Below are 22389 nucleotides of genomic sequence, written 5' to 3' on the forward strand. Positions count from 1 at the left end.
CCACCTACGCAGATACCCCCACCTCCAAGGATACCTCCACACCCCACGTTAAGGGAGAGACTTCCGAAAAGACTCACCTGGGAAAATGAACTGCTGCTTGTACTTGTAGTAATGGGAAGCTGGAAAAAAAGAAAAGGGGAGTTAAAAACCTGAAATGCCAGCCCTGGGACCCCCCTGCACCATCCAGCCTCTCCCACCTCCATCTCTTTGGAGGATGCCACCATGGCACATAGGGTGGCCAGGCCAAAAAATTAATATCTTAGCCCTTGAACGATCTGGTTGGATTTATACTTATTTTTTTCCACCAGCAGCTACTGCTCTGTACCATTTGGAGAGCATTGATGTCATCTGCAAAGTCCCAGGTGGGATTTGGACACCTGGTTGCCAGCAAAAGCCTATGGGATTTGAGAACTCAGCTCCTGACAGGCTTTCGTGAACCGCTCAGCGTCGTGGAGACACCGAGTGATGGATTTGCAGCTGCTGCCCATTTTTGCCCAATCCAGCCCATCTAACTGCATTTTTGCCACGCTTCGGAGACACATCCTTCCTGGGCTCCTTGCCTGCCTCCCGGCACATCCAAAGGAGCCGGCGGCTGCTGGCAGCCCTGGGGGCCGCTGCCCAAAGTCGGTGCTGCAGAAGGGCTCTGGGTGGTGGTACCCTCCATCAGCTCCCATCACCAGCAGGCAAAGCCCGAGGGCTGATTTGACTCGCGCACAGGCAGGTATTGAGCAAGACAGAGCTGCTGAGGCCACCAGAGGTTGGCACCAGCTCAGAAGGCACCTTCTCCTTAAGCTTCAAGACCTCAAAGACGATCTCTCCGCATCTCCTCTCCAACTTTGAGACCCCGAAGACCGACCTCAGCTCTGCAGTGGGACCCGAGCACCCCTGAGCAGAGATCAAAGGAGACTCAAAGGTAATTCTGGCAGAAAAAGGTCACCGTGTTGCGATTTCCAAGCTCAAATCCTAATCCTCAAGATGACCATCTTGATGAGATGAACCACAGAGAACTTCCTGGGTGGGAAGATGAAAGCACTGTAAGTCCTGCTTTGTGTCAGACTAGCTCCCGTTCACCACAGGGCTCTGCTCATCACGGGCATGAAAACAGGGACCAAGCACCCCTCCGAGCTGCCGGGGTCCGATCCTGCCCCGCTCCATCCCTGCCAGCCTACCGAGCGTGCCGGGGCCTCACTGCGCTGGCTCAGCTGTGGTGGCAGTGACAGTGTGTCCACGTCCCCATAAGGAGATGCTGCTGCCCGCTGTGGGGATTACTTCTGAGGTTTCCATTTTAAACATGAGATAACGTCTCAAAAGACCTGCAGGGAGGTCTCTGCTCCAGAAGCGATCCATGATGGGCTCACCAAACGCTGGATGCTCTGTCCCTTCCACCCAGACCCAGGCAGGGTGCAGGGCTTGCCCAGCAAGCGATTTGGGGACGTTAATCACTGCGAGCTGGGCTATCACGCTGCCGAGACATGCTTCAACTCTGGCTGGACCACCACAAATTTGGTTACATCAGCACAGAAACCCACGCTGTGCTCTCAGATTTGCAGCCACGCTGTGGACCATCCTCCCAGAACTTGGAGGCTCGAGGGCTGCAGCTGGGAAAATCCCGACCTGGGGAGCGGGAGCCGAGCTCTTCCTTGATGGATGGGTCACGTCGCTCTTTGGGATGCTCGGGGCTTCCTCACAGTTCCTCCACTGTCTTCCTCACGCCCCTCCAGCACCTCGCCTGAGCCCTGGGCACTTGTGCATGGCTGCAGCCTCTCCTGGCACACGAGGACTTGTGGTTTTTGGTTGGTGGGTTTTTTTTTTTTCCCCAGCTTTCAGAAGTGTTTGTTATTCTGGTGATGGAACCTGCCAGTCAAATCCCCCCTCATCTCCCTCCTCCTCCTCCTTCTCTCCAGCTGAAGGCTTGTCTAGACGGAAGGGAGGAATCACCACGGCGCAGCAGGACCAGCAGAGCACGAAGGTGCCATCTGGTTCCTCCAGAGAAGCAGTGCAGACCCTCCTTCCTACCTGGACCAGTTTGTTAACTCGGGGTTTTGGGATGCAGGAGGGACTCCATCCTCCCAGCTACTGCCCCTTCAAAGAGGCTGGAGGCTACAGAACAAATGGGGGTCACCAGGCCCCGGCCAGCCAGAAGTGTTTCAGGATCTCAAGAGATAGGTCAGGGCCATGGCTCCCCCTCCTCTCCCCTCCCCAGGCCCTTTTTGGGAGCAGTTGGAGAGGTGGGTGGGTGGCTGAGGAGAGTTGAGCCCCTCCACACTGGTGGGAGTGACGCTGAGCCGCTCCCCTCCAGGAAGGGACCTTCAGAAGCAGCACTGCCCCAAGGACATCCCCCAAAGACAGCTCCGCTGGGACAGGCTTTGGCACGTCCTCGAGTCAGGAGGAGCTTTTTTGGCCATTTAAATTGACTCCTGTGTCCTTCAGCCACTGTGAAACTGCCTATTCCACCATCTGTGAAGAGACTGAGCCCCAGGAGCAGATGGGTCCCAGGTACCCAGACAAGAGTTGGTGGGACAAGCTACGTCAGATACCCCCAGCATCAGCTACTCCCGCACTGCCAACAAGCTTGTTGGAGGCCCATCACCCCAAAGACACAGTGAGGTCAACCCAAGTCACCCTCATAGAGGGGCAAGACCTTTCCAGTTTGCTGCAGAGGCAATGCAGTGGGCACACACCATGGAGAAGTCATGCCCGGAAAGGTTTTTGTAGCCCCAAGCACAGCAGGTTGCCCACAAAGGTTGTGCTGGCTCCGTCCTTGGTGGTTTTCAAGACCAAACTGGATCAAGGCTCGAGCTCTCACCCTGCTTTAAGCAGGAGGTTTGACTAGAGACTCCCAAGCTCCCTCCCAACCTGAGTTACCCTAAACTCAACTTTGCCGCTCATTTCTGCTGCCAACTTCTCCCCATCCCAGCGTGAGTCCAAGCAGGCAAGCAGCTGGAGCAGATCCTCACCCTGAGGACACCCCGGGGCACGAGCCCCTCTCCTCGGGCAGATGCGGAGGTGGGGAGCTCACGGTACCTGGCAAGTTGAACTGCTTCTGCTGGCGCGGGCACTGCGGGGAGGGGTGCAGCGGGGACGGGGGCGTCGCACTGGGCGGCAACGGTGGGGCCGGTGAGGAGGGTGTGGAGGAGGTGGTGGAGGAGGGGTTGCTGCTGGAGTCTGGCTGATAGGGCACCGGGATGTGGTCCTGCAGGACACAGGGAAGGAGAGAAAAAGAGAGAAGCCGGTGAGAGCAGTACCAGCTGGTGGCACCCCAAGGTGCTCCAGTGCAGAGGACCCTGAGTAACACGGGACAGCTACACAGGACATCCCAGTCACCCATTTCCAGAAGCCCTAGAAAACAACCAGCACCCCAGCCTGGCCTTTTCCTTTTCCACTTGTATCCTCAGTTTGTACCAAGGCTGTTTCACACCAGAAATGGGGTCCTTTGCCAGCCCTTTGCCTCCATGCTACGCACCCACGGCTGAGGGCTGCCCAAAGCCTATTGGCTCTGCAGAGCCATGGCCACCAAGACCAGAGTTGGGGACCCACACCCCTGGGGCTCGGTCCTTAGAGAAACCAAGCACCTGGCAGGTTCTGCTGGCCTCCTTTGTGCCAAAAACCCAGTGCCTTGCCCAGAGCAGGGGACTGAACTAAGGCAGATTCGGAAGGATCAGCCAACGCATGCTAAGACATCCCTCACCCTTCTTTGGCCCTTCCTAACCAAGGGAAGGATGGCAGCTTCATGTGCACCTCTCCAGGGCACGCTGGATGAGAAAGGACCACCTGGGAGTAAACGGGGAGGAGAACCTGCCTGGATATCTTAGATCTGAAAAGGAAAACTGAGTCCAGAATTTCCCACCTCGCTTGTGACCTTGGTGCCCAACTTGGAGATGCTTAACAGGGTCTGACCTTCAGCAGCACTGAGCACTCCCATCTCCCGAGAGGTGCACCCATGGCAAGATCCCTCCAAGGTTAGAAAATGCGTACCCAGCAGGTTGTTTTCTCCATAATTATTAATTTATAAATGAGCTGAGCTTTCCAGGAAACCCATGAACGTTCTCTGTAGAACATCCTGACACACACGACAATCTTGGCTGGGTAAATTATGTTTGTAACCAACACTGAAGGCCATTAACAATAAAATTTCAATGGTGTTTACCGAGAACAAGGTATCACTAAAGAAATGCTTTTAGAAACACCAAAGTAAGAAGGGGCCCCTGTTTTATAAAGCACATTTCTCGAGGAAATGTCAATTGGAATGGGATTTCTCAGGTCAAAGACAAATATATGTGTGCATCATCACTCTGCCGCTAGAGAAAAGCTAGGAAAGCTGAAAGGACTGCACGGCAGAGGCAGAAGGAGGAACAGGGCTGATGCCCTTTGCACCCGAAGCCTTTCTCAGTGAGCTGAGTCACTTCCCCGCTGCCCTCCGACAAAACGAAACAAATCACTGGAGGGATGGGCATTAAAAAGAAAAACATGTCTCTATTTCTTTCGAATACCTGCAGTAGCTCTCCAGCCTCAAAAAGCCATTCGCACCATCCCATAATAACTACAACAGAGCAAATCGTTACACTAAGGATTTCCAAAGAGATTTAGGTCTAAAAACTGCATCCAAGAGAGAGTCATCTGGTACCCAGCCTTCGCTGAGGTCTGGGAGGAGCTGGGGGGTCCTGCTGGGCTTTGGGAAGCCGGGGTTTAACGACCCGTTCCCCATCACACCAAGGATTTCCCCACCAAGGATTTCCCTTGCCCCGAGCACTCCCAGCCTGCAAACACCCCACCCTGCGCTCCCTCCGTCCGCCCACGATAAATTTTCCACTGAAGGCATCAGGCTCTAAATTTCATCGAAAATAACCCCATGCCGGTTTTATCGCCGTTATTGCACGGCAGAAAGAAGCAAGCCAGGTGCATTGTTAGGTCTGGCTTGGTCAGCTCTGCCAAGGACACCATCAAATTCTGGGCTTTTTTTATTTGTAACAATAAATTTGTTATTTACGGAAGTCTCGGGTGGTAGCAGAGACCTTAAACCCACCCCAAATTTGGCTTAGATCTGGAGATTCAGAGGCCACAATGCAGCAGGACTGGTAGGATACCGGTTATTTCGAAAGTGCTGATCCCATTTTATTTTTAAAAGAAATAATCTCAGAGGACGCAACCCACACTGGGAAACCCGAGGGGCGAGGAGGTCCCAGCTCTGCTCGTCCTGCCGCAACACCGAGCTCACCCTTGATCAAATTAGCACCAGTCCATGGGATTATTTTTAATAACAACCCACCGGTCCCCTCCGACCCCAAACACAAGGTCAGGGCACGGCCCCTTTTGCTCTGAAAGTCCTTCTTTTAGAAATTACTCTCCACAAACAGGATTGATGCTCCCAAAGGACACTGCTGCTCCTCACGCGAGGAGCATCCCCACCTTGGAAGCCAAAGTCAACGGGGTGGCCCAAGCAACCCAACTCAGGTGGCGTTTGAAAACTCCACCGGCTTGTCCACGAGAAGAACCAGCAAACGTCACTGATATTTTGGTGACGCGGGGCAGGCCCCCTCGGGCAGTGAGTGGGTGGGAAGGGGTTGTTCAGGGTGGTGGAGAAGCTCACCTTGTTGAGTTTGTTGGTTTTGGGGAGCGTCTGGCTGACGTGCAGATCCGAATACCTTGGGGGCTTCCGCAAGGGGTTGTTGATATCACAGGGCACCGATTCCGTCCGGACTAATCTTGCTGGAATGAAGAAGGGAGAGAGGGGGAAAGGGAACGGAGAGGAGGGGGAGAGAGATGGAGAGACATCAGAGCTCCGAAGGAGCGCTTGGGCTCACCCTGTGCTCACAAACGGCCCTCGGATCGCTCTCCAAAGCAAGCCCCCATGGCACCTCCAGCTCGGCTCCTGCCCTGGGACGGCAGCCAGCCTTCAGGCTCCCCCCTGCACCCAGGCTACAGCCAAACTTCCCCCGGGACACAGTGGGCTTGAAGCCCCCCGGGGTGGGATGCGAACTGCACCCTTCTACCCAGGGGTTGCAATGCGGCGAGGTTCAGCGGCCATCCCACGAGCCAGGGGTCAGCCAGCATCGGGAGGAGGCACCATCCTCTTCCTCACACAGATTTTCAGGGCAGAGGGAAGGAGCTGGCTCAGAGCACTCTGCTCTTGGCAGAGAGGTTTTCTTTTGGGAAAGCCAGCCTGCAGCCCGTGGGATTTGGGAACGGGCCGGCTGCAGGGCGAGGCATTTAAGAGCTTTTTTGGGGGGCTATTTCGCTGATGCTGAAGCCACCCTAAGCCATGCTGCTCCTTGCTCCCGCGCTAAAACACACAGCGGGCAGCTCCGGCGCTTGCGACATCACAGACCACAGCCACAAATCCCAAATTTCTGCCCATCCCAGGAGCCCACCTGCCCCTGGGAGCGTGGGATGCTGCTTTCCCTGCCTCCTGCTCAGGGTTTTCAGCAGCTCAGAGCGTAACGAGGAGGGGTTTCCAGCCCCTTCCACCTAAATTTGCTGCAATCAAGGGCATAGGGGCTGGAGCAGAGGCTGCAAAATCGCCCCCCTCCATGCCACAGCATCCCTGCTCGCCTCACGAGGTGCCACCAGCACAACGTTTTCACCCATGATTAAACCAACTAGCGTGGGTTTGGTGGCATTTAACACAGAGCAACGACCCTAAGAGCTCAAAATTCAAGGAATTGGAAGCGTTTCCCTTAGACAGTCGCAGTCCTCTGGCCGTTGGGGGAGAACTCGGCCAAAATCTGGAAGAAAAGAGGTGGGAAGCGACGCCCGTCGTCCTGCTGCAAACCTTCTCCCCCTCCTCTGCGGATTTTAGGACAGGCTCTCCCGGAGGAGAGCGGGATAAGGCAGCTCCGAAAGCACCACGAGCATCCGCAGCGGCGCGGCTGCGGCCCCCGTTGCGGGGGACCCCCATGCACCGAGGGCGCCGCGGGAGATTTCGGGTCCCACGCGGCCGCCCTAAGCTCTCGAAGGTAGCGAAAGGCTAAAACCTGTGGCACTTACCCCGTGCGGTGGGGAATCTGAAAAGAAAAGAAGGCAGGGGAAGGGTGGGTGGAAGTGGTTTGCAATGCAAATCTGCCTCGCCCCGAACGGCTCGTCTCCCTACAAGCGGAAAAAACGGTGGGTAAAATTTTCACAGAGCGCCCAAAGCGGTTCGGGAGCCTCCGTCCCACCGACCGACCCGTTAGCGAAGGTCAGGCTCCCGAATCGCCCGGGGGGGCTTTTGAAAGTTTTACCTGGCGGCAACATCCGCGGAGGCAGAAGGGGGGAGAAAGGCCCTTACCTCCACGGTGGATGATCAGCAGGTGACATGGAGGGGCCTCTTTGGTGCATTTGTTGTGGCACTTGAGCCTAGCAGGGGACAGAGAATAAATAAGGCATGAGGAGCGAGGCCAAAGCGGGTGTGGAGCGTCATGGGACAGCCGGAGGGACGCGGCTCAGAGCAGAGAGCCTTGCCACGGAGCGCAGACCCTTCCTCCACCTAGGGAGGTGACTGGGTGTAACGTTTCGGTTGTGCACAGCCCCTGGGTGCGTGCGGCCAGGCCGATCCCCGTGGGCAGACCCTCCCGCGTCCCCGCCGTCCCGCAGCTTGCGCTCGGAAAGATCCGCCATTCCCAAGCTGCCCGCTCCGGGCGCAGGGCTAAGAAGTGACTCGGGATGCGCGTCCCAGAGCATCGGGACGCGTTGGTTGGGAGGACACCATGGCGCACGCAAGCCATGGCGGGTTCATCTGTCCCGACAGAGGGGTGCAGGAACCCCCAAACCTTTCTCTACACAGCTTGAGGATGCCCAAAAATTGTCATTGCGGCTGAAATAAAAGGAGCAGAGATTCACGCTCGGGGAAAAGCCATTTCCCCCAACCACCATCCAGCGCTAACGCTGCTTGACGCTTAATTAAATTCAGGGGCAGCGGAGGGGAAGGAAGCAGCTGCCCCCGCTACCCTTGGCTCCCGATGAATCTCTGCCATTGTGCCCTCCCTCCTCGCTTCATTACCAGGACATCTCACAAAAATAATAAGAGCATTTACAGCTCCGTCGAATATTCTGCGGAACTTTGCCCAGTTTGGCGGAGCTGCTATGGAGGGCTTCACCCCCGGGTCATGCATATAGGCATGAGCAGGCTCCCACCGCCCCAAAACGTTCCCTTCATTCTTAATTAGGGATGGAAACAAGTCCCCGGCTCACGCTCTGCCGCCACGGCCCCCGGCAGAGCGGGGAGAGCCCACAGTGGGGAAAAGGCAAAGAAAAGGAAAAGATTTAAAAACAAAAAAACAAAAAAAAAAAACAAAACCAAGGGGAAAGGATGGGAAAAAAAAAAAAAAAGACAGCGGCTACAAGTCAATGAGCTGGGTAATGAAAATTCAGGAGCCGCGCATGTTAGCTTTTATTACAGAGCCGTTCCTCGAGGGAAAGGTAGAGATGAATGCGGTGTTTGAGGCTCGGGGCGGGGATTCGGGGTCTGTTTGTTTGTTTTACCTGCTCGTTCCCTTCTTGTTTCTGGGGGTCGGATGGCTACGGCAAAGCCAGTGAAAGTAAATGCTTGGCCTTCACCCTAACTTTTTACAACCGGGGAATTTTTTTTTTTTTTTTTCTCTTTTCTGAGCAACATGGAGCTGGAGCATCACAGGGGCTGGTCCCAGCATCTCTCCTCCCACGCAAGGACCAGCCCTGGGCAGGCTGGGCTTGTGGGCAAAGCCTCCCAGTTGCTTCAGCATTGAACGCAACAGGATTCATCACTTTAAAAAGATAGATATTGGATAACGTCGCTTCCAGAAAGCCACCACCAACTGCACAGTAACCAGGCTTTTCTTGTCCAGGTTCAAATCCCAATTTGCTAACTCATCAACAGCGATCGTTATCACTTGAGAGCTTTAATTGTGGCTTGGGGTGGGTTGGCTCCTGGGTGCCGCGCCATGGCCAGGAAACATAGGGACACAAGACTTTTGCAAATGTGAAAAATAGAGAATAAAACCCCAGGCTGTGGGCAAAACCCATCCGATGCCACCCAACGTGCAGGCGATGCTCTCGTCCGAGCCGCTCTCAGCCCTTGGCGCAGTGCATTCACCCCCCACACATCCTGCGGATAATTCCGCGCGTCACCCTCCAACGGGGGCATCTCGAGGTGGGCAGAGGATGGCGGCGAGTGGGGAGGCTCTCAGGATCTGAGTCAGAGCTCTGGCGCGAGCAGAGCCCAGGTCTGGCAGGCAGCATCGTACCCAAGGATCCCCGCTCCCCTCCCAGACCCAACCTCTGCCCCGTTTTCAAGTGTTCTTCGCCCAATTTCACATCTTATTAAAGCTTCCCACAAGGATGAGCTGGCGAGAGGCTGGTTGCTCTCCCCACGCCCGAGTTCCCTCCTCAGCTGCACCAGCAAAACCCAAATTATCCCGACATTAAGGAGCTGACACAAACAGCTCCGGCGCCACGACGTACTTGCAGTTTTTGCATTTTAAGCCAAACAACATTCCTTTCCCGCAGACGGTGCAGGTCTGAGACATCCAGTACTTGGTGGAAAACCTGCGGAGAGAAACACAAGGAGTGACGGAGCTGTGCTGCCCCGTCCCCTGCTCCTGCAGAAACATCTCCTGAGCCGCGCTTAGCTACCGAGCCCCCATTAATCTTTCCCTGGCTGGTGTCAAAGCATCTTCTAGGGATGCCAAAGCACAAATCTGAGTCCTCCTTTGGTTCTACAGAAGAGCAGAACCTGGTCCAAGCTGGCCAGGCAGGGCATTAGCCACCGGCTCGTTGCGGCTCCCCAACTTTGCCCACCCCAGGCTGCAGCTAGAGGCCCCAAAACGCCTCCCTGCCCTGGGGACCCAGGTTTTCAGCCCATCAAAGAAGCGGCCGCCCCACCGAACAGCAGCACTGAGGCTGTTTCTAGTGCTTTTCCTCCTTGCCAGAGATAGGGAAGGGCAGTAATCTGGAGATGGGAAATTTGCTGAAGGTTGGCAGGGTCACGGATTATACGCAGCGTTTATTGATAGCAGCTCGAGCCTTATCTAAGCCAAATCTGAACTGAAATGGAATTTAAATGGGCTTCTAGGACAGCACAGCCCAGCACGGGAAATGGGGGGACCGGCCCCGAGCCCCCTCATCCTGGACCAGAGATGGAAAGGGAGATGCTCGTCCCCCGGCACTGCGGCAGGCTCAGCGTACCTGTGTTTTATCGAGTTTCCTAGGTCTCGACGGGGGATCTGTGGGGACCAGCGAGGCACTGACAGCGTATCTGCAGGGAAAGCAGAGACACGGGAAACCATCAGGCGGTAACAAAGGGTTCAAGCTTTTGGGGAGGGGAGCAAAGGACGCACATAAAAAAAAAATTTAAAAAAATTGGGTTTTCATAATATTTCCCCCTACAGACATCCCGCTGGGCTCCCTTTCTGGCTTTGTGCCTGGGTCTGCAGGTAACCGGGGTCTCCTGCCCCCCAGTTTGGGAGAGTGGTGGGAGCGGAGCACCCATCCGCACGCAGGGCGGGACTGCAGAGTTGTCGGAGCCGCGTCATGATGTTGAAACAAAAAAAAAGGGAAAACAAAGCCAAAACAGCAACTGGATCATTTATTAATGAGACATCGCGTCTTGCGGTTGGGGCTGAACAAAAAGCCAAGCATCAGCCGCTGGGAAGGCAATTTAACTCACAGCCCAGTAGAAGAGCGAAGCAAAAAGCAGTCTCAGCACCCTCCTTCTGAGGGAAAAGGAGGGAGAAAGTACAACAGGACCTTGGCTGGGTGAGGGAAAAGAGATAAGTTCATCAGTGCCGGCTGGCGAGGGCAGGTAATTAGCAGCACGGCTGTGCCGGCGCTGTGCTTGGGCTCCACATCCCCCTTCACCCTCAGCAAGGGCTGAGACCCTCCTCCTCCTCCTCCTCCACGGGAGGGGTCCTGCCCCGCGGGATGCTCAGCGCCGGGGATGCAAACACTGGATTTTCAATGAGGGATTCAAGAGGCTTCCCGGCTACGAGCAACCAGCCCCGGCACAACGCGAGCCGAGCCGCGGCGGCAGAGCCCAGCTGCGAGCTCGGCCGTTTGCTCAGCAAATCCCAGGCTAAACACGCTGTCGGTATGATCCCTGCGAGCGGGGAGAGCCGCTGTTTGCTTTCATATCCCGTTTTAATATAGCGGGCGGCAGGGTGTTTTAATTGCGCGCTCTTTCTGAAGGTTACATTTACATGCCGCTTCCCTGCGAGGCGCCCATCACCGGGGCGGCTCGGCGGCTGTTAAACATCTTGGGAGCATCCAAAACCGCCTCCATCTCCGGTCCCTCCCGCCAGCAGCTGCTCCAGCTCCTTCTCTCACTCGGCCGCAGTGGGTCGTTAAGATGTTGAAGGACTACGAAGTCGATTAAGGTAATTGCTGCCCCCCAGCCCAGGGTAGGCCATTTTACACCGGTGGCATGCCAATATTTTTGACCCTACCACGATTTTTGACCCACCAACCCACCCCAGGCTCAAGGACCAGCATCTGTCCCATTACCCCAGTATCCGCAGGCTCGATCCGCCCGGCAACGATGCTCTAAAGAGCGGGACCACTCCACACACAAGCACTATTCCTCCCTAAACATCATTTTCTCACCAGTAAATCACATGGCATAAATAAGTTCCCCCCTCCTCAACACCGGTCCTTGATGAACTAAACAGACAGGCGAGAACAGCTCCTCTCCCAGAATTAAATTACAACCTCCGCTTTATCAGCCACGATTTATTTCCACTAACTTTCAGCTGGCCTCAATTAAATCCTGCCATCCCAGGGAGGGGGAGAGGGGATGGAGGCAAAGACGGCTGAGCCTTTTAATTACTTTACAAATGCGCTCACTGCAAACACGTATTAAAGTGTATCAGGGATTTTAACCTCCTCACAGAAACGGGACCTGCGTGATTCACAGCTAATTACGTTCATTAGAGGGAGCGATACGCCGAGGATCGCGGCATTCAACAGAAGGACCTGCCGTTTGCGGGAGGGAAAACAAGCAAAGCGGGGCAGGAGGGCAGGGGAAGGCGCCCCACCGCCACGGGGAACGGCCCCAGGGGTTTGGGGGCCTTGACGTTAATTGGCGGTTCTCCCCTTTAACCAGCACGTGCGAGAGAAAAAAGCCCAGCGTGACGTGAAATGGGGGTGATCCCCGAACGGAAGGTGGAGATGCAGCAGCCTCCCCCCGCCACGGGAGGAGTATTCTCATCAAATTCCCCAAATTGCCACAATTAGGGAAAAAAAAAAAGAACAAAAAAAAAAAAAAAACCACCCCAAAACCCCCACTCACAGCCGTGGGAGTGCCTCTCACTGCTGCAGGGGGGGCCAGGATTTGTCGTAAGGACCAGGTGATGGAGAAGCGCCAGGCCCGAGGCGCCGTGATGAGTTGACCCTAACGAGCGTAGAGGCATGACAGCCGGCCACCACTGCCTCCTGACGGCCGTTTCAGGATTTATTTTTTTTGGTCCCCCCTCTCCTCTGAGGTGGTGTTTAATGGGCACGGGTGTATTTCCCAGGGAGCGGACACGCAGTGCGCAGCCCAACGGGGACCCCCCAGCCGAGCACCCACCCCTTTCCCACCTCCCCATCACCCCGAGGGGCTCTCGATGGCCAAATCCTGCTCCCCAACATTGTGATGCTGCCCGGTGCCACCCGGCATATCGATCCTCGCAGAGCGGTGCAGACCCAGCAACCGGGCTGGGTTCAGGTGACGCCGTCCACCACCCCAACACCCCAAAACCTCCACGCTTCCCTTCACCGTGGCATCACACCGGCAAAGGTCATGGCCCCTGCTCCGCGCGGCACAGCTCATCCTTCCGTCAACAGCCCGCGCTTGACGGGATCAGATGCGCCGGGAGGAGAGCAGGGAAAGGGGGAAAACCATCCGGGCGGAAGGTGACAGCCGCCTCCGGTACGTCCCTGACAGCCGCCACGGGAGAAGAGCCCTGCCGCCCCGCTCCCCAGCCGTGACAGGCAGCCGTGACAGCCGCCGCCGCTCCCTGAGTGGCACCCTCACGCCTCGCGGGTGACAGGGACCAGGATGCTGCCTGGGCCGTGACGCCCTCCTGGCCCCCACTGCCATCCCAACGGCTCCCCAGCGCCTTTCGCCTGCCGGTGCGGATGTTTCCCTTTCGCTCCCTGGCTGGCAGGTGGGATGCTTGGGCATCTCCTGCATGGAGAAGAGCAGCCAGGGCTCCTCTATTTCATTTATTTGGGTTTCTACCCTCCCTGGGGGCAGCTATGCCCTCAGCAAGGCCCAGCACCCTCACCAAACGGACCGGGAGCATTGTCTGGAGCTGGCAGCCGTGCCGAATCACACCGCCAGGGACCGTATTTTGGCACCATACCCCCCTTCTTCTCCATCTCCTGGCAGCTTTCCGGATGCCCAGGGAATTGGTGTGAATGCGTTATCCATCACGGCAACAACCCGCTAAACAAACCCTCCTCCTCCCACCACAACCGGCGACGGTCGCATTATGAACAGGACGGATAAAATCGATGGAAGCGAACTTGGAAAGCATCCCAGGATGAATCACTGCAGGCCGAGGAACGGCCAGGAGACTCTGCACTTGTCCGTAGATGTTCTACACATCTGCCTCTACCCTGGACCACCACCGAAACCACGCTCGGTGTGGTTGAGTTCCCTGGGGAGGTTGTGGGGAGGACACCGGGGTGCGACCTCCTCCCAAAATAGTTCAACCGCACCTAGAAGGCACCCACAGCAGGTCCAGCATCAGACGTTGTCCCTGCCACCCCATCCTCCAGGCAGAAATCACAGCCCAGTGGCTGTATCACGATGGCGATGGGGGATACGGCAGAAGTTACTGCCCGCGTCAGCCCAACCGGGGAGCCAAGGTGCACCCGAAAGCGTGATCTCCCTCCACGAGACACCTCGGTCCTCGCTCTGGCTGGTTTTAGGGCCAAAAAGGGACTGAGAGACCCCCACATAGCTCAGCTTCCATCAGCACAAATATTCCGCGCGCAACCACAGCCAGGTCCAAACCCCGCGGCGTCCCCGCTGCGGGCGGAAGGATGACCCGGGGAGTCGAGACCAAACCTCAGCCCTTGCCGAGGGATCATCCGCAGCAGCCGGAGAAGGCAGGGCTCTTCCCAGAGCATCTCTCCAGTAAGGAAACAGAGCCGCTTCATAATCCCGGCAGTTCCTCTCTGCAGCACGGCAATCTTATTTACACAGCCAAAATGTCATGTTCAGTCACTTCGCTGGCTTAAATACTGGCATTGTGATTCCCCCCCCGAACAATTCGCAGCCTCGCAGGGTCAATTAGGCCTACCCGGACAAAGCCATATTCTTCGTCTCTGCACAGCACTGCCGGGGTAGGAAACCCTCGGGCGTGTCGCTGCCAGCTGGCAAGGCAGCCAGCTGTGGCCAGATGTGGGCTGCCAACGTGGCTGTGGAGTGCTCATGCCATTACTTGTACCGGCAGCAGGGCAGGTTCAGGGAGGAGAAAAGCACTGATGGTCACACAAAGAAACGATGTCCTGCTTGGGAAGTCCCCTGCTGAAGGCGGTTTGGGGTGGGACAGCGTTAAGGAGAAGCCTTTTCCCATGAAACCAACCCCAGCATTGGGGACAGGACACCTGCAGAGAGGGGCCGTGGTCTGAATGGCACCAACTGCTTGCACACGTGCTCCACAACACCTTCAACACCAGCATCACGCTCTTGGGTCCTGCCTGGTCCTTTCCAGTAGAAAGGCTGGATCTGGGGCACTGGAGTTCCCAGCTCAGGGCTCGATCCGCTGGACATTATCTTGAATCTCTCTCCACCAGTCATACCCACCCAACGCCAGCCCTTCAGAGGGCTTTCACATGTTGTGAAGAACCTGGCCGCCAAATCGCATCTGTGCCTCAAGGATGGGCCTTGGGACACGGGGTGGACACGTGGTGAGCCCCATGGAGCTCAAAAACCCCAGGAGATGGGGTGAGGTGTGATGTCCCAAACCATGACTGGAGCTTCTCACAGGACCTACAAGTCGTGGTACTTTGGACCAGTGAGAACAGCAGCAAGACGAGAGCGGGGGACCTGAGGACATGTGGGGCACCGTATGCTGGAGCTGGGGGGAAGCCACCCATGAGCGATTTGATGCCTTGCATCAAATTTTCCCTGCAGGATCGCAGCGGCGAGGGTCACTGAGAGCACGGACACTGATCCTGCAAGGACTGCATGGCTTTGCTGATGCTAAAACCTCTCACCAAGGATCAACCAGCTGGTGCAACCAAGCCCCTTCCCTCCACAGCTCACGTCTAGCCCAGAAAACAAACATTCACAGTGGCCAAGAAAGTTGAAGGGCTGAGGGAAATGAGAAGAGAGACCTCCCCAGCAGCGTTAGTCACTTGATAGCCCATCACCTCTCATCGCATCACCTTCCTGCGATGCCACATCACATCAGGTTATCACACCACGGGATGTCATCCAACGCCTATGCGTGAGGAAACCTAATGAAACAAGACATGGCGGGGGCTCGCTGAGCACGGGGTTTATTTCTTGGTTTCTGGGCCACCAGTCCCCATCGTTCGGGGCTGCAAGTTGAACGCAGCCGATGCCGCGGGTGAAAACGCCCCTCACTCCAGGCAAACGTGCTGGCTGTGCCAGCGAGAGTCAGGTAGTTGGACATCTTTAAAAACAACATCGCCTGCCCACAGAGCTCCAGCCAGGTCCCGCTGTCCCCAAAGCCAAAGAAAGAGGAGCAAAAGGATGCCAGAAATGGCTCGATGACCCTTCAACAGTCCTAAACAGCAGCTAAAAAAAAAAAGAAAGAAAGAAACCATGAGGGTTTTTCCTTGCAGATGGCTGGGAGAGGCACGGCTGCGGGGATGAAAGGAGGGCAAAGGAACTGCCCCATCGCACCAGCACCCAGTGCCTGCAAACTGGTGCCCGGGGTGGCCGGTGAAGCCATCCCGGCGCTGCTCCCCTTCCCGGTGAGAGGAACGGAGAGGAGGAAAACCTGCCTGTGCTGGGGGGCTGGATGGACAGGGAGGGATGTTGCTGGCAAACGCCTTCTTCAGCCAAGAGCCAAGCAATAACAACGACTGGAAGAATCCAAAATGAGCCAGAAAGACCACATTTTGGGAAAGCCTGGGGAGGGGAAGGTGGCAGAAAACCAGCCTGGATATGGAGTTGGAGGAAGTTTTTAGTTGAGCAACGAGAGGGAAAGGGAGCTCGCCCTTCCTGCGACAGCTCTTGGCGTGCAAATCTCTCCCAGCAGCTGCCATGAATTTTCCGGAGGGTTTTGTTTAGGCTGAGAGCCACATCTGGCTTGTAAAAGCTTCAGTTCCTGCAGAATTAATTGGGCCACCGGTCTGAGACTGGGAAATAAGGGTCAGGCTGCTTTTCAGAGAGCAGCAACACCCTGGGTGAGCTCATCAATGCGAACCCACCCAGCGAGTCCCACCACCAGCATCTCCTGGAAGAGGGTGAATCGCCCCGGGCAGACCTGCAGGCAGGATTGGGGCAGCTGTGGGATCAAGCTCCGTGGGGTTGGCATCAGACCCGGCTGCATCAGGGCCGGCTTCACCCGAGACTCCGCATCGGCTGAAAATCCTGCAAGGAGAGGTCGGAAATGGAGCCTTCGGAAAAGTTGCTCCCAAGTGACAGCCGGACGGCGTCACCGACTCAGGCATCACAGAAAGGTTTATGGCTTTTCCAGAGGGCAGTAGCCACCCTCCTGCACCGGTGTTCTTGAGACAGGGGAGCAAATCCATTTCCATAAATCAATACTCAATATATATTCATGCCCAGAAGCACCCAGATCTCTCTAAACACTGAACACGAGGCACCTACAACACGGCTGTGCTCGCTGCGCAACACTCAACCAACATCCTCCAGACCATCGACGCACGGGCAGACTTTCCCTACATCCACGTCCTTTGCTTGGGGTCAATCATCACCCAACCCATGGGAAGGGGACCTGGGGTGTGCCCGGGGACTTACTTGCGGAGAAGGTGGCTTCGGTGTGGACGGGAGGGGTGGAGGGGAGGAAGGGCGGGTACCCCACGAAGAAGGAGCGCAGGGAGCGCTCGGAGAGGAGCGGGGAGCGCTGCGCAGGGATATTCTCGCAGCTCCCCACGCTGTTGTGGATCTTGAGGTTCAAGGGCTTGTTCTTCTTCTTGACTCTGGAAGGAAGGAGGAGAGGAAAAAAAAGGAGAGAAAAGTGAAGGGTGAGAAACCGAGAAGGAGGGAGCGATGCACCAGGGAACCAGTGGCACCAGTATGGACGGCGGCTCATGCAGGGAGATGCTGTGCCATCCCGTGATAATTATCTGACAATCAGACCTGCATCCCTACAAGAACTTTCTTGTGGTAAATTCTTGATCTGGAACTGATTTTAGTTATTCGTTAAATAGAAGGGAGTAGATTCAGACTGGACATAAGGAAGAATTTTTTTTTTTTTGAATGAGTGGTTCAGGTTGCCCACAGAGGTGGTGGAAGCCCCATCCCTGGAAACATTCCAGGCCAGGTTGGCCGGGGCTCTGAGCAACCTGATCTGGTTGGAGATGTCCCTGCTCCTGGCAGGGGGGTTGAACTGGGTGGGCTTTGAAGGTACCTTCACACCCAAACTATTCTGTGATTCTATGAATTAGGCAAAAAAAAACCATCATGGAGGTGAGCAAATCACGGCACCTCCACAATAGCAGCTGCTGGGCCTGTCCTGCTGCAGCCTGGGAGGGAAACCCAGAGCCCCAAAACCAAACCAGCGCTGGGCAATCCTCCCCGGGGCCACGCATTGCCCACCGCCCCGCGCCCCACCAATGCCTGGGGGCCATCTGGCCACACCAGTCGCTAGGAAATGACCGTGCTGTGCTGGCCAGCCCGCTTTAGCAGAAGATAATTAAGCTGCCCGCTAATAAGTTAATTGTTTCCTCGCACAGGAAAAGCTGCTGCCGATGCTCCGGCAGCCCCACCGGCCGTGCCCTGCCTGGGGGGGACCTGATCTGCCCTCGACTATAAACCCCCAGCTCTTAAAGCAAATCTGCAAAGCACCAGGGTGAGAAGCCCGCTGTCCCCCAGAGCTGGTCCAACATTGCTGATGATCCCAACCCAACCCAATGGCGCAACCATGGCCTTTCCGCCGAAGCCGTCGGTGCGGGCACAGCCCCAGTTCCCCGCGAGCTCGGCCCCGGCGCTCGGCCCAACGCGCTTCCTGCAACGCGGTGATTAGCCACTAATCTCATTTTTTTCCACCCATAAATCAGTTCCAGACCAAATATTTACCACGAGCATCATTTCCTCGCCAAGCAGGGTTGGTGACAGCTCTCATTATTAGGAAGGATGAGTGATTTTGGACAGAGAGAGATTTTTCTCTCTCTCTATTTCTTCCGAGAAAAAAATTAAATTAATACACGCACACAAACACCATGATCCAACCGGGTGACTGGCAAGGGTGGGCTGCCTGTCTCGCCATGGTCTCAACCCTTTTCCCAGTCCCAAAATTGGGGAAGCAGGGACCGAAGCCTCCCCACCACCAAGGAGAGGAGCGGGACGCTGCGGCAGGAGCATCCTTACCCCCGGCAAGGCCCATACCGCAGCGGGGACGCGGGGATGGGGTATCCTGCTGCAAGCACCCCAGCACTGGGGACAGCTGTGCCCCAGCTGCTAGGGACCCCCAAGGTGTCCCCTGGGTGCTGGGATGAGGCCAGCCATGGGCACCACGTAAAGGAGTAGCCACTCCTTGCTGGCCTCCTACGTCTGTCTGTTCACATTGCAGCATTGCAGAGTGAAACTGGGATGGTTCCCAATTCCTTACACCAGCGGCACTCCCCTGGCAACAACCATCCCAGTGCGGAGCATCTCCCAGCCCATCAGGGAGTCCGGGAATGCTGTTTCATAGCTCATTTCAGTTGGAAAAGACCCTTAAGATCACCGAGTCCAACCGTTCAAACCACCCCATGGAACGAGCACCAGGACAGGGATGATACACCAGAGCCCCCTCCCCATAACAAACAGGATTTTTGGTAAAACTCAAAGGACTCTGGGCTTTTAGAGACCCGGGAGGGGACGGGCTTTGGCCAGTGACTGCGCCAGCCTGCTGCAGGACACGGCCACCACTCTTCAGGAGAGATGCACCCGAGGCTGCACCAACCCAACGCCATTGCAAAAAACCATACCTCCTCTGCCAGCCCTGAGTCAGGCTCAATAAACTGGGCTTTTTCCACTCCAGAGGTGAAAAACCTCTCACTTTTCAGGCAGGTGGCAGAGATAAGGGTGTAAATCCCACGGGCTACACCTCCTAACCATTGCCACCCTCAACTTCCACTAACCAGGAGCAGTTTCGCCAATCTCTGGCAAACATTTCCGTTTTCCCTTCATTTATCCAAGCTGGCATCGCATGAGGCATGGAATAAGTGCGTGCTGGAAACGCAGTGCAGTCCTCCCAGCCTAAACCGCCCAGCACAGCCCCGCATCCCTGCGCCCCATCCCAGTTGGGCAGGAGGTGCCCCTCTCCTCTGTGCCAGGTTCCACTGGGCATCACCCCCCAGCCACGCTCCCATACCCAGCGAGGACAGCAGAAGCAAAAAAAGGGGATATTAAAAAAAGAATAAATTAAAGAACATCAGCTTAATTTAGCTTTCCATAGGGATAAAGCCCTGACACAGCAGCAGACCCACTCTCCTGGAAGGTGAGGGTCAAGCTGGATCTTCCTACTGGGAATCTCGGCCAAATAAGCCGCAGTCGGATCAGGAGGAACCAGCAAAGTCCAGCACACGACGCAAGCCAGGCTCGCTTCACTAATCCCCCTGTTAAGCAGAATTTCAGGCCTCTCCAGAAGCTGGCAAGTCCTCAGTTGCTTTGATAGGGGAGAAAAAAAAATATAGCAAGCGCTCCCCGTAAAACACCCTGGCGATTATACAGAAAGGCTGATGGAGAAGCCAAGGCGGCGGAAGGGGGAGCGCAGCCCAGCTCTGCGAAGCTGCGGAAGGGGCTATTTAGATGGTGGAGATACCTCCCAGCCCCCAGGAAGGACCATTTTCCTCCAGTCACAGCTGGACAACCAGCAAAATGAGACTCCAGCTCGCACCGGGAGAGGTGGGCAGGGGGAATGGGGAGCTCATTATATACCAGTTATTTTCTTATTTGGGTTTTAGAGGGGTTTGTGGGGAGCAGAGGGCCAGGCACAGTCCATCTCTAGTCTTGAAGCCCCCCAAAATCTAGGAGACACCCTGGGGTGACTCCACCAAGCTCCTGTCACCCCCAGGGATGGCAGAAGAAGTGCCGCTGCAGGGACAAGGACTCCTTTCTCATCAGATTCGGGGCAGATCTCCCAATCTGAACATCCCAATTATTTTTTTTCCACCACTCCGGTAGCTTCAGGTCCCTTCTCCGCACCCATCCCAGTCCTGTCCTCACTGCCAAGCCAGGCAGCACCGCAGGCTCCGCTCCATTACCTCTCACCATCCCCTAACCCACGCGTGACCCCAAAAAATCCTCATTTTTCTCCTTCCCTTCCCTGCACGTCTCCCAGGGGGGACACCAGGCACAGCACCCCCCACCCAAGCCCCCCAAACCAGAGTCTGCGGGAGCATCAGGGCTGATTTCTGCCGCAGGCTGACATGGATGCTCGGAAAAGTCGGCGCCGCTGGCTGGGAGCGATTCCATGCACAGACAGGTAAATGCCAACTACTAAGGGCATAATTTCATGCAAGAATTTGCTAAATATATGATGATGGTTTTAAAAAAAATAATAAATAATAAATAAAAAGAGAAAAAAAAATAGCCCAGCTAGTTTGAAGTGCTTAATGCAAATCCCTTTGGGTGTCAATCCAGCCTGAATGGCTCATCCCCGCCTGCTCCACAGAATCAGTCGAATGCTTATCACCAGCTCTGGGAAATTATTTAAAAAAAATTTTTTTTTTTTAGAGTTTCAACAGGCAGTGAAAAACACGAGCAGACACCCAGGACAAAGGGCCCCCGTCACTCCTTTCAGCCCCAGCGAGGCTCTGCATGCGCCGAGAGGCTGACGGACTGGCGGCGTGAGGCGGGATGGTATGGATGCCGTAGGGTACCCAGCAAGGACAGCGCAGAGCTCTGCTGGGCAAAAACATGAAGCGGCTGGGATGTCCCGGGGAGCGACGGGCTGGGAAATCGGGATGCGCTGGGAAAAGCAAGCATCCCCCAGTAGAAGTTGATGGGCACAGGGCAATCCATATTTTAGGAGGAACGGAGATGCGATGGTCAGAGAGAGATAAAGGGTGGCCAGCCCCACGATGCTCCCGGCGTACAGCTCTGCCCGAGGCCATCCCAAAGAGCATCCCGAAACGGCCCTGCCAAGCGGCTCCAGGGACCCCCACGGCCTTCACTTCTCCGTGCCCGCTCTTTAAATAAAAGATGGAAATTGAGTAAATAATGATCTGCTCTGCCAGCGTTTGTTCTCACTTGCCAATATTATTGCAATTTTAAAAATTAAAAAGAAGTTTAAATTCAAAATTTAGCTGAAACAGGTGAGTTGACCCCGCAGCTGACTGCGCCAGACCATGTTTTATTCATCGCTTCGCTCCTCTCAAGCACACTCCAATTCTCCAATTTCAATGCAAGCGTTTCTTCAAAAGGAAGGCGGGGGGGGGGCGGGGGAGCAGAATTAAAAAATCCTCTCATTGGCATTTCAGTTAGCTCTCTGCAAAGGATTAAAGATCCCTGCCGCCTGGCCTGGAGTGCACTGACTCGGTCAGGATTCAGCCCGGAAGATTTATGGCCTTTTGAGTGGCTTAATTGCACAATTTTCTGTATTAAATCAGAGGAAGGAGAAGGAGAAGGGGAAGCGTTGCCCCCGCGCCTCAGCGGCCTTCGAGGCTCTGCCCATCCGCACCAGCCCGAGCAAGCAGCATCCATGTGCAATGACAGTGGAGAAACCCCATATTTGCTGGTTTTGGTGTTTTTTTAATGCAAGAGCAGCTACTAGCTCTGCTCCCTTCCCGTTGGGTTCTTGTGTTAGCATGTGGCTGGGAAATCCAACTCCTCTCTTCAGGGATTCCTAGGAATAACTACAAAAATCCAGGCCAAGCAGCGCGAGCATCCCCAAACCAACGGGCTTGGGGAGTCTGGACCAAAACCACCACAGCTGGAGCCATCATGGCCAGAAAAGGAGGCACCAGGTCATCTCTCACGCATGAGGATCAAGGTACGGCACCCACGCCCCGGTGTCGTTGCGCGTCCCTCCCCACGCGGCCAGGACGGCACCGGCCACTCCAGCGTTTTCAGGGTTCAAGGCACACGCAGGGGTAAAGCCAGTGAATTATTCAAACCTGTCTGAAACGATGGAATTTCTCCATTAGACACCCAGATCTGAACAAGCCCTATGCAACACTAGGTTGATATTAAAAAAAAAAAAAAAAAAAAAAAAATAGAGAATATCCACCAGATGTTACATTTATCCTCTTCATTACCGCAAGAGACAACAAACCCCTCGTCCTCCATCCCGAGGAAAAGCCGGT

At 55.6% G+C, this 22389-nt stretch overlaps 1 protein-coding gene across 3 annotated transcripts in view; it reads right to left on the reverse strand.

Moving 5' to 3' along the window:
• KSR2 (kinase suppressor of ras 2) overlaps window positions 1-22389 on the reverse strand; it is a 70747-nt gene that overhangs the window by 30793 nt on the left and 17565 nt on the right. For 2 of the 3 annotated variants that reach the window (XM_086761325.1, XM_086761326.1), the window contains exons 5-12: window positions 16895-17076; window positions 10138-10207; window positions 9415-9498; window positions 7265-7332; window positions 6985-7083; window positions 5588-5706; window positions 3025-3193; window positions 78-119 (exon numbers count right to left, since the gene is read on the reverse strand). In XM_086761325.1, coding sequence (XP_086617451.1) covers window positions 78-119; window positions 3025-3193; window positions 5588-5706; window positions 6985-7083; window positions 7265-7332; window positions 9415-9498; window positions 10138-10207; window positions 16895-17076 — 833 coding nt within the window. The remainder of the gene's footprint in view (window positions 1-77; window positions 120-3024; window positions 3194-5587; window positions 5707-6984; window positions 7084-7264; window positions 7333-9414; window positions 9499-10137; window positions 10208-16894; window positions 17077-22389) is intronic. The other variant, XM_086761327.1, reaches the window with a different exon arrangement.

The sequence above is a fragment of the Chlamydotis macqueenii genome, chromosome 17 (genome assembly GCF_036417535.1).
Source record: "Chlamydotis macqueenii isolate bChlMac1 chromosome 17, bChlMac1.mat, whole genome shotgun sequence".
NCBI classification, from domain to species: domain Eukaryota; kingdom Metazoa; phylum Chordata; class Aves; order Otidiformes; family Otididae; genus Chlamydotis; species Chlamydotis macqueenii.